General features: G+C 36.4%; 1 protein-coding gene across 1 annotated transcript in view; it reads left to right on the plus strand.

The window, feature by feature from the left end:
* Nucleotides 1-15339, plus strand: part of PLXDC2 (plexin domain containing 2) — a 241017-nt gene that overhangs the window by 172113 nt on the left and 53565 nt on the right. The window contains exons 6-7 of the mRNA XM_057383620.1: nt 179-297; nt 8029-8128. Coding sequence (XP_057239603.1) covers nt 179-297; nt 8029-8128 — 219 coding nt within the window. The remainder of the gene's footprint in view (nt 1-178; nt 298-8028; nt 8129-15339) is intronic.

Raw genomic sequence — 15339 nt, forward strand, 5'->3', positions numbered from 1 at the left:
CTTGTGTTTGTTGTATCTTTGGCATTTCAAGGCATGGAGCTGAAAGTTGCTGAGGAGAGACAAATCACTGTTCATGTTTTGAGTAACTGCAGTTAAGTGCTTTTCCTAAAGTCAGTTAATGTATTTCTCACATTTTTTTCTTCCTTCTGCCTCTCTACCCCCACTCTGGGGTTCACAGGCACAGCACTAGTTGTCCAGTGGGACCATGTACATCTGCAGGATAATTACAACCTGGGGAGTTTCACTTTTCAGGCCACCCTTCTCAATGATGGGCGTATCATTTTCGGCTACAAAGAAGTAAGTTGAGTCTGAGAACTGTCATTGCAGTGGACAAATTACTTTATATATGTCAGGAATGACACTACTTTTGGGGGGGGGGGGAGAAGATATTTGAAAGATCAGTTATATATGATCATTTCATTACATTGATTATAAGACCACTATTTTGATGAAAATTATATTTGTAAAAGTGATGCTCCTGTGATGGACTGAAAAACCATCAACATGACACAAATGTGCCAATCCTGGATTTCAGATKGGCTCTTTTGGGTGGTTGTGAGTGTTAAGTGTTTAGTAAATTCCTGGGTTTTTAGTAAATTTCTATTGGGTTTTGAAAGATAGGGTCTAATTTTTTCAATTAGTTCACCCAATTTTGACCTGTTTCAAAATACTYTAGAATCAATGGTTATTGTTAAAAGTGCACTTTTTTCCTGCAGCTGTCATTTTTTAGCAACTCACATATTTTAAAGTTCATATATTTGAAACAAGGTTTGTATCGCTAGCTCTGAGGTTTTCCATCTGGTGGTGATAAAAGTGCTTAGATTGAGGCCATTTGGTTTGCCTCCATAGCACCAATATATTGTCTTGAATGGGCTCTTGTGCATTCTTCGAGTGTTTCAGAATTCCAGTTGTTGCTTTGAGTGATTTTTTATATTTTTTGCTAGACTTGCTAGTGTTCTGGAGCTATAGCCTAGTTGAATACCAGTGCTTTTTCCARGATAAGCTGGAGCAGGTGATCCCTGACACCTCTCAGTCTGGTATTCTGTGATTCTGTAATTCAAACAAATAAGAATCAGAAAGTAGACAAGAKTAAATCTCTAGGGACAAAGAATAATTTCTTCTTTTTTGTTTGTTTTTTGGTTTTGTTTTATTTTGTTATTTTAATCTCAGTTTGGCATGCAAACTGGGACTCTSTCTTCAAGATGCAAGTCTCTGTTATCCTCCTTGTGGTAAAAAAACTGTAATGAGTGATACAACTGGTTGTCCAGACTTGGAGAAATCTCTCTTCTCTCTCTGCTATAAAACCTTTGTGAGGCTTCAGGCTCATTTTTCATGCCTGTCTTGGAGCCGTGCACCTTTAATGAAGCAGAAACAATAACCCTCCTCTGCCCTTCACTAGCAAGTGGACAGGATCTGGATTGTTCTACTGGCAGCAGTCATACCTTCACTGGAGACAGATTGGAGAAGGGATTGCTGCAGGATGTTCATACTGGATCAGTATTGTAGAAAAGAAAAACTTCTGGGATGCCCACATACCGGCTTTCCTTGTCTTGTAAAAGAAATGCTGATGTAAAGTCTGCTTAGGTCTTTTTTCTGAATGTTAGGTGCAGGCTATGGTTTTCATTATGAAAATGCAGTTTATTTGGATTTTTAATCCAACCTCATGTACGCTTTACTCTGCTTAGCACAACAGAGCTCCRTTGTACTTGATCAAAGGAGTGTGCACTAAAGGTTTTGGTTCTCTCCTGTTGTTGAAAACCTTTTAAAAGAAAAGCAAAAACTTGTAAAGACTGCAGGAAATTTCCTGCCTTCAAGACCCAGAGAAGTGGGGAGGGACTCTAGTTTTAAGATAAATTTGTGAAGAACCATATGTACATTAGGACATTAAAAYGTGACATTTTCAGGAGACTTCTATTCCTGGTTACGAGATGCTCTGCACTCCCTGTTACTGTCCAGCCCTGTGCAAAGTGGATATAATATGGGCGATAGAAGTTGCTGCTCTAAATTGAAAATATCTCATGTACGTTTTGCACAAAATCAAATGATGATACAGAGTGTCAGGTAGTGGAAAATATTAKTCATTTAGGAAGACAGGAGTAAATGGGCCATCCTTYACCATGAGTGGTTCCTAGAATTGCATGCAAGCATGACATTTGATCCATGGATAAACAATTTCTGTGCTRCAATGCACAGGCTGTTTGCTCTCATTACACTACTGGAAGCTTCCTCCAAAACCACATTGCTTTTGTGCGTAGGAGTTATTAGTGTTCTTTTCATTAATCTTGAGACAGAAAACTGGAATTTAAAAATGAAATCATGTGCCTTTTTCTACTGCTGAATMTTTTAACTCATCCTCTGTCATGAGTTATTCTTGCCCTGAATGGAATTACCAAACATTGCTTTAGAGCTATGGCACATAGCTAAAGAAAGAGACTTTTAAAAGTGGTAATAGTAATGTACTCATGWTCTGTAAATCTTTTGATAAAGGGTTTTTCTAAAAATTTTAGAAAGTTACAACTAATGTATTCCATTGGAATGACGTGGGGAATGGATTTTGAGGCTGAGACTTCCAGAAGACTACACTCTATCTGCAACCTTTACTCCATTACCACTAACTCAGCTTTTCAGCTAAATGAGGAAAATTAAATAAAATTGCCAATCAGTAATCAGACAAAAGTTGTCTGAAAAGAACTAACAAGACACTTATCATTTTAAACTTGATCCTAGTGCTTATAAGTCTGGCTGGGAATTTATTTCCTTTTCAGTGCTGAATCCATTCCTTTCTGAGGAAGTCCTTCCTTGAGGAACCATTTCTCTTGCTGCTGAGTCATGTTGTCAGGTGCCCCATTAACTCCAGTAAGATCACTTGTGTAAGTGCTCTCTAGCGTGACTAAAAATTGCACAAGATTTCTACTGCCTTTTTGGTGCCATTTTATTTTAGCATCACATTCATCAAAAATGACAGTGATGTACAGCAAATCTGGGAGGTCTTCATGGCACTGTCATTGAAAGTGTCCAAGCTGAAGCACCGTGTAAGAAATGCAGCAAACAGGTTTAAAAKGAGTCCCACAGGGGCTCTGCTTAAATGACCCTAGGTGTTTATCAAGAAGAATCTACCTTTAAAATAACTGTGAATATACATTTAAAGCAGATACAATTAGGGACTTTTATGTCTCATGAACTTTAGGTAAATTTTACTTTTGTTTCTTATTTATTCAAACAATTYGAGAGTTCCTTTTTCACATCTTTCCCGTTCCCACATCAGGTTTGCTACCTCATAAACCTGGTGCTGACCACCAAGACAGGATCTTCATGGAGGTTTGCTGAATACCAAAGGAGCTGCTCTGCCCAATCTTCTGAATTCTTTTGTTTTCCCAATAGGAAGCAACCGAAAATTTCCAATTTTTATTTAAAAAAATATATAATTAGAAAAGGAGCTGAACCATCCAAAAAGAGAAATATGGAGATGTCAGAATATCTTTCAGAAGAATTAATTGTTAGGAGAAAGAGCTGTACAGTTAAATTCTCAAATTGTGGAAACAATTTGAAATAGAACAAGGTCCTATAGGAACTAAAGTATTTATTTCTTTAGCAATTTACTTTGTTGACTGTGCATGCACCTTCCATTTTAAGTATGATTTTGCTTATACCAACCATTAGTATTCTGTCAAGCGGTCAACAAGTCAGGGAACATCAGCTGGCATGAAATTTTTTCTGGTGCACCTCTACTACATATGAAATACATCACAGTGCAAACTAGCCAGCAGAACATAGTAATAAAGAAAAATTTTGGGGAAGGCATACTTCTTATGTATTAGTAGAGAATACTCATTTCTTATGTCTTAAATTCCACTGAATTTCAATTCTCAAGAGTTTTGCTTCTTATTAAACAAAACACTTATATATAGTCTTTTCCCATTAATGCTTAGAGCTAATGTTCYGTAGTGTAATATTTGCATTCCTTTTTTGTCCATGATTAATACAGGACAAATTACACAAATGTACTATAGGCCTTGTTAATTGTTTAGGATATTTTTCTTAATTTCRTTGGCAAAGGCTTTCTTTGCCCATTTAAACAGTAATGACTCTCTATTATGTAGTCATCCAGAAACAATTTTTAAAGTTAAAATATTTGCTTAAATTGCCCAATATGTGAATTGGGAAATTATTTCTAAAAGAGGCTTGTAGTAGAATGAATTTCTATTACGAAAGGAGAAAAAATTGAATGAAAATTATTAAGTGATAGCAGTTAAATAAAATTGATGTCCCTGTTAGGCATGAAGAAAAAGACTCTGTTTTCAGTAACAAGAATTCAGATTATACATGTGTTATACATGCTTGCCATTTCTTTGCCTCTTTTATTATTATCAAAAATATGAACATGGAAATGATCGTTGATTTTTGAAGTGGTCATTTTATGCAATTTAAAACTCCTGATTAATTTTCATGCAGTTTAGCCTGTGGGCTAATTATTACTGCTTAGGAAACGGACAATGAAAATCCTGTATAACCATTATTATCGTGYATTCCTAATTACTATTTTGCAACATACTCTGGATCTTATTTCATGCAAAAGATTTCACCTGTAATATGACACTCAGTACACACATTACCAATATCTTTTACCACACCTTAAAAATTAACATATGTTTTTGTAAATACAGGTGTAATGACACTGTAGTTTTTCAGGAGAACAAGAGTGTTCCTGGGTTGTAGATTGGCTTCTGCTTTGAATGCATTTATGACTTTATGATTCTTTCACACAGGCTGTTCTTCAGTTTGAAGAGCTGCCTATGCTTACACAAGCTCTTGTTTCTAAGCCCTGTTTCTAAAAGAAATTTTGGCTGCTTCTTTTGTTAGACTGGCCCCTGCTACTTTCTTGCTTGTTTTAGAACAGATTCAGCAAGGTCCTTATTCTCACCAGARTGCCCAGCAGAGGAGTGTGGACATCTGCAGGGATTTTGGCAAAATCCATTGTTACTTCTGCTTCAAATTTTTCTCGTTTTTCCTGATGTTTTTCTTTGTATTTTCTGTTCAACTTGGCTACTACATCCTGTTTAAGCACCACATATCACTGAGTCAGTCATAATTTTATTAATTTTCAGGGTCTGAACCAGAATGTAATGAAAATAAAYTTATTTTTTAAAAAAAGCCACAAACAAAACAAACCAAAACAAACTCACTTGTGGTGCTAGTACTGCAAGAACCCATCACTCCTTCCCAGAAACAAAACAAACAAAACAAAACAAAAAGAGTAATTAGCTCGCTGCTTTCATAGCTTTTTAGTGAAAGGTGCAAATTTTTCAATAATTCAAAAATACACAATAAATCATGAGATAAGGCAGTAGATTTAAAATAAAGAAGTCTTTTACAAGAAGACCTGGCTGCAATTTCTCCAGATTTACATTCACACAATACAAATGAGTATAATTCTTTTCATGCATCCGACACAATTTAGTCCTTAAGATGACAATTTTGCCAGCATATTTTGTCACACACCTACTAATGCCAATTCCAAATACAGTTTGAGTCCTTTCATCTACTGTTATCTCTCTAACTTTGAATGAGAAAGTCATTGCATTCTTCTCATCAGTGCTTTTTCTAACTTGATTTTCAATAGCTTGTCTGGAGTAACCTCCTCAAAATCCTTTAAGACAGTTTCTTTGATAATTAATGTAAGCTTTTCTTTCCAGTATTCTGAGGCTATGAATAATTCCCTCATTTTGTTTAAGCTTTCATGCTGCAGAAAATTTATAGAATTATTTCTGAACTAAGTCAGTCTTTTATTTTGAAGAATTTGAAAATATGGCTTTTGGCCTTCTTCTGTCATAATCTCCAATAACTGCAGCAGAGCTCAGCTGATACATGCCAAATTTAAGCTGATGTACTGCTAGCAGTATTTCCAAGCCAGCTCTGTTTTTCATGTCAGTTTGACAACATGCCATAAGCTTTTTTTATACCAAATCATGTATGCAAGAACCCCTAAAAAACCAGCCACTAAATTAAGTAAATGGAATGGAAATTTATGATGTTTAATTCACCAGAACTTTCCTGCTGGTRTTCTCAAATTTAGCTTTTACTAAACAGTTACCAGTGCAATTGGTAAAAAGCATAGCTAAAAGGTATTTTGGGAACAAGGAGAACTGCTGATGCTTAACTCAAATACCAGAAATCGTGCCATTAATTGACATGTAGACAGAACTAAATCCTTAGTCTCTGGATGTGTAACCAGCTTTTTACTTCAATGTTCTTCTGCTATGTGAAAAATACTGGCCAGCAATATCATTTTGGTAATTTTACACAAGGAAAGCCAGAGCAAGCTGTTGGGTTAGCTAAACTAACACCTTGTATCTCAGTTTCTTACACTYGATCCAGTTACATCTTCAGCCTAGAAATTTCTGGTTAAGTGAAGGGCAGCTTTGAAAAATAAAATATCCAACTGTGATCTGAAAGCAGCAACTGGCAGAAAGTCGTAATTGTTCATAGAAACATGTGGCTTATTCTACTCTGAAAGTACCTGCCTGAAGATTCCAATTTCTGGTTATACCTTTCTGTGCTGGAGTAAAAAACTCTTTAACTCTCGAGTATTTTCTCCATGTCATAGTACTTGTCTGTGGTAATCTAAGCAGCTTTTTATTATCCTATTTAGGAGTCAAATGGATAGAACACTGTAACACTACTGTTAATAGCATTTGAGAACTGGAGAAGTTTACAAAATATTTTATGACACTTTTAATCTTCCTTCTCTTAAYTTTTCAGCATCTTTTTAAGAAACATATCCTCTCAAAATCTGTGTAATGTATCAGCAACAATCTAGTTTTCAGGTACAAGTGAAGTGGTCACCCCACATCTAGGCTGTATTTCACTGTTTGTGTGACCAAATATCATATCAGTTAGGTTTTCTTGTTGAGATGTCTCTTCTGACTGCTGGAATTGTTCATCCATTACARTACTGAGATTCTTTCCAGAACTGCTGTTTTCTACACCATGGTCCCCAAACTCTACCTTGCGATCTTCTTTGTCTGCATTCTATTTTTGCCTTTTTTGGCAGTGTCTAATCTTGCTAATTGATCAGGGATTTCATTGTTTTTACTCTGCTAGTGCCATTTGGAGAACTGCTAGGCAGTAAATTTATATTTCCTTCCCATTCTTGGATGTAACTTTTGAATGCTGTAAAGACCCACTGTGAGTCTGAGCTGCTCCTTTAATAGTGGCTGCAGTTTGTGATCAGACAATCTAGATAACTGTATTAATATTGCAGAAATGTTACACGTCACTAAATCAAGCATCTTTAAAAATTTCAATCCTGTTATATCTATACAACTATCAGCCAAAGCTGCAATCTTGTCCCAAGAATGGAATCAAACTTTTTTCTTTATGCAGCCATGTTGCCAGCTGTGATGTAAAGCTGGATTGGTCTGTGACTATCTACATCTTTGTATTTCTTCCCCTAGATATTGGCAATTGAGCATCTTGAATTTTTCTACAACATTGGTAGCTTTTCTGCTATTCCACAACAGATTAAATATTAATATCATAGTGTCAGAGCTCTTAAAAGATAACAATTCACACAGTTTTCAGAGAAAATGCACAACAAGTTTTAAAATGTTTGTCCCAAGTTGAACTTTCACAGCTTTTGTGCTCAATAGTAAAGAGGAGGTATTGCCTCCTCCTCCTGGAGTGTTACTAGCACATCATCCCACTTTTTCTTCAGCTGAGGGAGATAATTTTTTGGAAATTACTACCCTTTTCCATTTTATCATTGGCAGTTTTTCTACGTCTGAGTGTTCTCGTAAAAACAGTATAAGAAGTAAAGCAAACTGTAATAAAATACAAATTAAAACCAGTAATTTCTATATTCAAAAAATTCTTGGCCCTGTTGTGCTATGTTGTGTAAAATATTTATTTAGGACTTCTAATTTACACTGTAGATGCTAAACGCTTAAATGTTCATTTTGGCAGGGCTTTTATTTTTAGGTTTTTTTCTAGTTCAGTATTTCATTAACATCTTCCTCTTTTGTCTTCCAGATTCCTGTTGCTGTGACACAGATAAGTTCAACCAACCACCCAGTGAAAGTGGGACTTTCAGATGCATTTGTGGTCGTGCACAGGATCCAACAAATTCCCAGTATGTAGAAATGTAGTGGTGCAAATTGTTTGGAGACTGAGAAATCAGTATAAGCTGATTCCATCAAGGATGATTAGCTGCACAACAAATCACTTAGCTAATTTCAGCTTGTTAATTCAAGTGTAATTTTATTTCCTTGATAATTCCCAATATGGCTTTTCTTGTCATTGTTTCCATTGAGCTGATAAATTAAGTAAATAAAATTAAATGGCCAGTCAAATAATGTCAAATGAAACTCTCAACTGGAGCAATTTGGTTTTAYATAAGATACTTTATCTGGAACATGCTTTCATATCCATAGTAAAGAAGAAACAATCTGTTCAGAAAATCATCTGTATCCAAAAATATCCAGGCTGGAAGCTCTTGACACTTTATTCTGTACTCCAAATTCATATACACACTTTAGAGAGAGTCAAGAAGAGGAGATGTAGTTATTAAATAACATCTTGAGCTCACCTAGTCATGGCAGCAGTATTACAGGTGACATTTAGTTTTCTTTGGCTTTAGTTATACTTTGTATGGCTTCACTGAAAACAAATAGTAGGAAAGCAAGTGTGATTTTCTCAGTGCTTTAATGTACTGTGTACAGAACCCTTTGAGGTTGTTTAGCCATTAGAGAATATGTTTTCTTTTCAAGTCTACTGGGTTTACTTACATATTTGGAGAAAATGTACTAAGTTCAGTTTTTGATAAGGCCCTAACAGCAGGGTGTGGATGGAAGGAGCTGTGTTTGATCCAGCCTCCTGGAACTGAATCCAGGACTGGTCTCTTAAAGTGAACCCTGGCAGTCCTGTGGTGCTCACAAGGACTGACCCGATCCAGACCGCAGATGGGGCTGGAAACAACAAGTGCTATTGGCCTCCCAGCTCATCCTGTCTCCTCGTCACATGTAAACATATGAAAGTGTCTTTAACATGAGGGAGCATCCATCCTATATGTCCTGACACGGGGAGTATGGAAAATATCAGTAGCATTTGTTACTTGCTGTGAGCTTGGAGTAGTGTGAAGGATGTTAGCATGCCCAGATTTCACTTAGGAGACAAGAAATTTGTGTCTGAARTATAATGGGTAGTTGTGATGTGCCTGTGGTTGCATGGATTGGTTTTGATTGTTTAGGAACAACTGAAACTAGGCAACGAATTTCAGTAATGTGAGTGATATTTGCAAGCGAATGATCTGAATATTTCTGAATCTTCAGCTTGTGAGAGCTCCAAAGATGGATTCAGATGGAAATTAAGTTGATTGATTTATGCAAATCGTTTAAGAGAATAGCCACAGAGACAGTCTATCCAAGTGATGCAACAGGATGCAGGTCTTTGGACCTCAGATGCCATAAGCAAACACTGAAGGACTTGTATTAGATTTACATATTTTGTATGGAAAATATATGAGTCTTTATTCAAGTCTGAATGTTTCTTTCTGTAGCGAAATTTCAGACAAGCATTTTGTTTTACTACCACTAAATGATGTTGGTTTTGATGAATGCAGAGTTGCTTGCTAGTCTTCTGGTTTTAGCATATCTATAACTTTTTTTGTCACATGACACCTTCTGCTGACTGAAGTGAGACTATAATGTGGGTAAAGAGTGTAAAAGGTGCCACTGCTGCAGCACTTTTGAGAGCTTTATTAATGTATTACTGTTTGCAGTGCGTTGCTTTTCCCCCTAACTACTGGTTCTGGGGATGGTGGTAATTCATGATTATTTTTGTTAGATTGCAGCTTACACTAGAGCTAATATTAATCAAGGGAACCATCACTTCACAGTAGATTTTCCTGAAGCTGAATTGTGCTGTSAATGAAATAGGTTTATACTGATGTGTACAKGCAATATAATAGCACCTTGACAGARCTGGTAAATARTASTGGCCAAKAGAAAGCCAGTAGCAGATGCTCTGAAAATATGCATGTTCTTGAATTCTTGCTTTTCAGAGGCATTAAATCAGCTATGGCTGCAGTTGATTACTGGAAAAGTGATATGACAGAATTGTTGTTTTACTTTGTTAGTTTCTTAAGACAATAGAAGAATATACATTGTTGCTTGTCCCAAAAGAAGACAAAGAAGTATTACTGCTAGTTTTGTCTTACCACTTTAGCAAAGATTTTTCCATCAAAAGAACCCAGTCTCCCTTTATGTTCATGGCTAATTATTAAAAAAGAAAAAAAAAGCCAGAAACCTCCCCCTTAAAAAAATACAGAAAAACTACTCCAAACTCTACTGCTTCATCTTTGGGCACTGTCAGTTTTGTATATATTGTGTATTTTAAAAGGAAAGAGGCACTAAGTGCAGCACAAGCCTATTTGAACGAATATATTCCCTCAATTTTTAAAATTGCTGAATGCCTTTGGTGCATTTTTTATGCTCAGTATTCTAAAATTTCAATATAACAGACCTAGTCTATTAAAGCAATTTCAGAAGATTTACAGCTGTTTATCAGATTYTTTTCAGATGTACTGTCCAAAACATTGGTAATAACTTTTTTAATAYGTTTGAAAGGTGAGTTCAAAAGCCAGGCAAACCTATTTCATTCTGAGGAGAGCAAAACATGCTTTTTGATCAGCTATTTCATTTCAAAAGTGCATTTTAATGAGTGCCAAAAAATGTCCTCTTGAAGAGCCAAGAGCTAAAAAGAAGTATTTTCTGAATTTTTTTTAAATGGAGCACCTTGAGAATTTCATACCTATTTTTATTAATATACTCCTACATATAAGACTTTGCAGTAATATCCCTTTTATCTGCACCTAATAGAATACAGGCACATACATTTTTTCAAATTATCTTTTAAGAGTTAGAGCATGGAGATGGGAGGTTTTGGCAGGTGGMTTTCTGCCTGTTTTTGCTTGATGTATTTCCTTAATCTGCTACTACTTCTTGCATATAAACAATTTCTTTATTTTCAGATTATATTACTGGCAGGTTGGGCAATATTTTATATTTTAAATCTAGATACAGATATGCCTGTACACACTCTAGAGGTGTTTCGGAATGAATGGTAATTGTGAAGGGAAATAAATTTCTGCTTGAGGCCAAGGTTAACCAATAATTCTGAGATTTATATGACAGAAAATAGGCAAACTAAGTMTTTTGATTAATTTCAGAGGAAAAGTTTCAGCACTTTCCAGGTAATTCAAATGAAGTGAGACAGGCTCTGAACYTCTGCTTATGATTTGTAAGTTGGAGGGACTACTATTATTTCTTCTTCTTCAGACAGSCTGAACACTCRYGCACTGTTTTTYCTTTTGGAACAAAGACACTAAGAAWGTTTCATGGATGTCTTCCAGCTAGAAACACGATTGGTGATGATGAATCTGGGAGTTTTACATATTCCTCCAGCAGGTCTTTTTTAAACACCTTCACTACTTCAGGACCTTTGTTCCTTTCCCATTGCAGCCACCTCCTCTTCCCAGTTCCCTTTCATTTCTTGTTTTTTTTCTTCCATCCTTGCTCTTCTGTTCTTGGTCCTTCTTTCATTTGCCTGTGGTGTCCTTTGCTCTCCCTTCTGCAGACTCCCAAGATCTCTTTTTAATTTCACGTCCATCTTCCTTCCCCTCCGTTTTTCCACTCCCTCAGGGTTAATGTGCTTCTTCTCTCCTTTGTTTCAGTGCTTTTCCCTATCGTCTTTCAATTTAGCTTTTTGTTGTGCAAGAAGAAATGAAAAAGCATTTCCTGCAACCCACTTTTTWTTTTAGCAATAAAAAGCCCACCAGAGAGCCTTCCCATATTGTGCTGGTTTTCCACAAAACCATGAAATACACTGGTGAAATGAAGAGTGCCAGATTCTGGGGATCTACACAGTGAATTACTAATCTTGCACTTAGAGATGAAGGGTAGTAGGTTTGTCTCCACAATGAGACAAACTTCTCCMTGTTCTTAGCCTCTACTGTATTAGATGCAGCTCTTTTAGGAAATCCGTGCCTTGACAACTCAACATTTAACCACACTGAAATCATTCAAAAACACTGTGTACAAAAATGAAATTGTAGCTGACCTACGTGTTAGTCATATTCCAGTTTCAGTGCAATTAGTGTCACTCAAGATGTAGTGGAACTCAAGCATATAATTAAGTGACAACTCTGCATGTTGTAAATATTTCCTGAAGATGTCTCACCACTTTGTTTACAGCTCTGAAGCTCCTGAAAGAACCTTAGGATTACCTTCCTGAAGGGTAAAAGACYATTGCCATTTATGCTCTGGTATCTATTATATAAAGGTGTAGCACCACCTGGGTAATCACAAAGTCTGATTTCCTGCTGGAAAATTTTAATTTCTTTACTGGCTGTGTTATCCTTTGCCTCTGTGCAGCATAAGCCCCAAAGTTATCACTCTAAAGTCACAGTATTTATTCTTCTTTCCATTAGTGTAACTGATCCCACAGAGCCAKGTGCTCCAGCCCTGCATGTTTGTCTGCTGGTCCAAAAGGTTTTATCCAGGCAGCTGGGTTCCTTGCACTAGGTGTCTAATTCAGGAGCATGCTGTTGATCTTTGGTGGCGTGTCAGTACTTCAGGGACTGGTACAAGTTGATTAAAGTTTAAAATCGTCTCATAACTGAACACAAATCTCAGAGTGAGGCAGTTTGGTGCATGGTGGGACTAGGGAATAAAGCAAGAYTTTCCCACCTAGATCCTGTACTAAGAGCTCCTTAGCTGGCATTAGCTGGTTCCTTAGCTGTCCCAGACTGGGCAAATCTGGAATGACATTGARAGTTTCAAAGTAAATCATGTGTGGTTGGCACAGGGCACTGGGGCAGAACAGCTTTTAGTACATTGTTATTGTTCATAAAGAAGGTATTTTCAGAGCCTATTTCACTGGTTTGCTTGTTCACAGATTATAYGTCTTTGAGGTGCAGCTCCCAGCTTTAAGAGGGTTTTTAGTAATTTTTAAGAGAATGATAAAATTAATACAATTAGGGAATCTGAATTTTTATCTAGATTCAGATATGTGTAATATTCAGTGACCAATAGCAATGGTGGTTGTGTTTGGATTACAGGCGTTGGTATTTGGTCCCTGTGTCAGTGCCTCAAAAATTAATTAGTTAATCTGATAATTTGAGCAAAATTAAGCAGTTAAAAACAAAAAACAGGTTGCTCTAACATTCTCATTCCTTCACCTATTGTGGTGACAGCAATCAGACATYCCAGGCTGACAAGTTTTATTCAGCCAATGATGTCAAACAAGTCAAGCAAAGTCAGGGGCTGTATAGCACAGCAGCTGTGCTCCACCCTACTCTGTGCCTTATATTTTCCACAAATTGCTTGCAGCTTGCTGGATATGTTTCATATATTGTTTACTTCAAACTGACTTCTGCATAATCAAATGCACCCTCTTACCATTTGTGTTTTCTCAATCAGCAAGGCTTAAAAGTGAAAGTACAGCTGTGTGAATACATATGGCCTTGTKTAGCAGTTATTTCTGGGTATATGGCCAATCCCAATTCCCTAGAAATCTTTGAYAAAAGTCTTTATTTGTGTGAACATATAATTTAAAAACTCTGAATTACTTCTCCAGTATTTTCACCTCTCACTGTACTGCAGTTTTTAGCTGAGGAATGGTGTATGATGAGAAGTGATTGTGTAATGGAAAAGATACARAGAGATTATGCATCTGTCAGACAATATTTGGAATGGTTTGTTGCGAGCTACTGACCCTTCAGACAAGTTAGGAAGTCTTTGATGCTGTCCTGGCACTGCTGCCTCTCCAGAGCACTCTCCCTCTCTAGTGYATTTAGTCAACTCTCACAGTTGTGAGAGGAATATTTCATATTATTATATTTCATGGAATATTTATGTTCCATTATTTAGTTTAATACTACTCTGATAAAAATACACAGAAATATTTTGTCACATCAGAAGCTTGCTCATCTATAATTTACCAACCCATTGCTTAATCCCTTGACAGGATTCTTTCAGATGGCCTTCTGACCCACCATGTTATCTCTCTAGGTCACTGAGGAATGYTCGTACCTCAGGTAGCTGATGTTTTCTTCAGGATTTTCTGCTGGGACTGTACCTTTGACCTTGTGTTCAAAGATAGCACAAGTACATGCCATGAAAACAAACCAAAGAACAACTTTGAACCATGCTGTAAATTAAACCAAATATTAAAAAATATATAGTCTGCTATTGAAAAATATATTAACAGTTATACRATTCAGTTATAAAGTTTCCATGATTAGGATTCTATACACATATTTTCTGAAATTCAGAACCAGTAATGGTACTTCAAAAGCATGAAAAAAGTTCTGCTAGTCTCCTGATTTAATGTTTCTTTTCAGCAAAATACCTGCACACATTGTTTAAATATTTATTTGTTACTGCCTCAGATTATCATGTCAAGGTGTATACTGAGGTATAGATGGGTTCATAAGCTCTTTGTTATTCTGCACTAGTGCTGTTTTGTGAAAGAGCTAAATGTACAGCATAAGACAAAGAAGAACAAGTTCCATCTGAGTGAAAAGCAATGTGTCCTGGGTTGTAGCAGGAGCGTGTGAAGAGATTGAAAGAAAAAGCATCAGACAAGAGTATTCATTTTTCTGTTTATCCTGTTGAGTTTTGCTCTTTTTTGCCAGTTTTGTTAAGGGGAACAGGCTCAGGATTCTAAATAGGGAGAGAAAAGTGTTTTGAGGATCTAAGCATGGCATGTTTAAAACATACTTTCAAAAGAATATAGACTTGCATAGTTTTTCTAGTCTAGTCAGTCTAGTTTTTCTAGACTGACCATGAAGATAAATTTGAATGCTTGTGTTTCCAAGCGCCTKTCTGCAAGTATATACAAATATGTTAGAAGGTGACTATGCAAATACTTCTCTGTGCTTAAGTTTCTTATATTAGATAGATGCCTCATATTCAAGCTCACCATCTGTGGTTGACATGGTCATCTTTCTGAAGGAAAAGGGCAAATTTGAGTCTGTCAGGCAGTGAGATTTAATGGGATCAAAAGTCATGCTGAAATAGGAATGATTAGATTTTTTGTTCTATATATGATATAATTCTTTTAAAAGTAGTATTTTTTCAGAAGTATCATTGCACTGGGTGAAGTAAAAGTGCCTGTGCCCTGACTCACTGATTCTTARTGAGTCTTTAGAAAGCCAGAAGCTCCTTATTTCTTGTAAGCCCTGTGAAGAGCCTGTTAGGAAAGGTTCAGCATTAACAGGATTATAACATACCAGTTTGTACCAGCACTGATGAGATGCAGTTCAAATATTCAAATAGTGCC

The sequence above is a fragment of the Malurus melanocephalus genome, unplaced genomic scaffold, assembly GCF_030028575.1.
Source record: "Malurus melanocephalus ecotype Western Australia unplaced genomic scaffold, MMel_1.1 scaffold_14, whole genome shotgun sequence".
Taxonomy (NCBI): Eukaryota; Metazoa; Chordata; class Aves; order Passeriformes; family Maluridae; genus Malurus; species Malurus melanocephalus.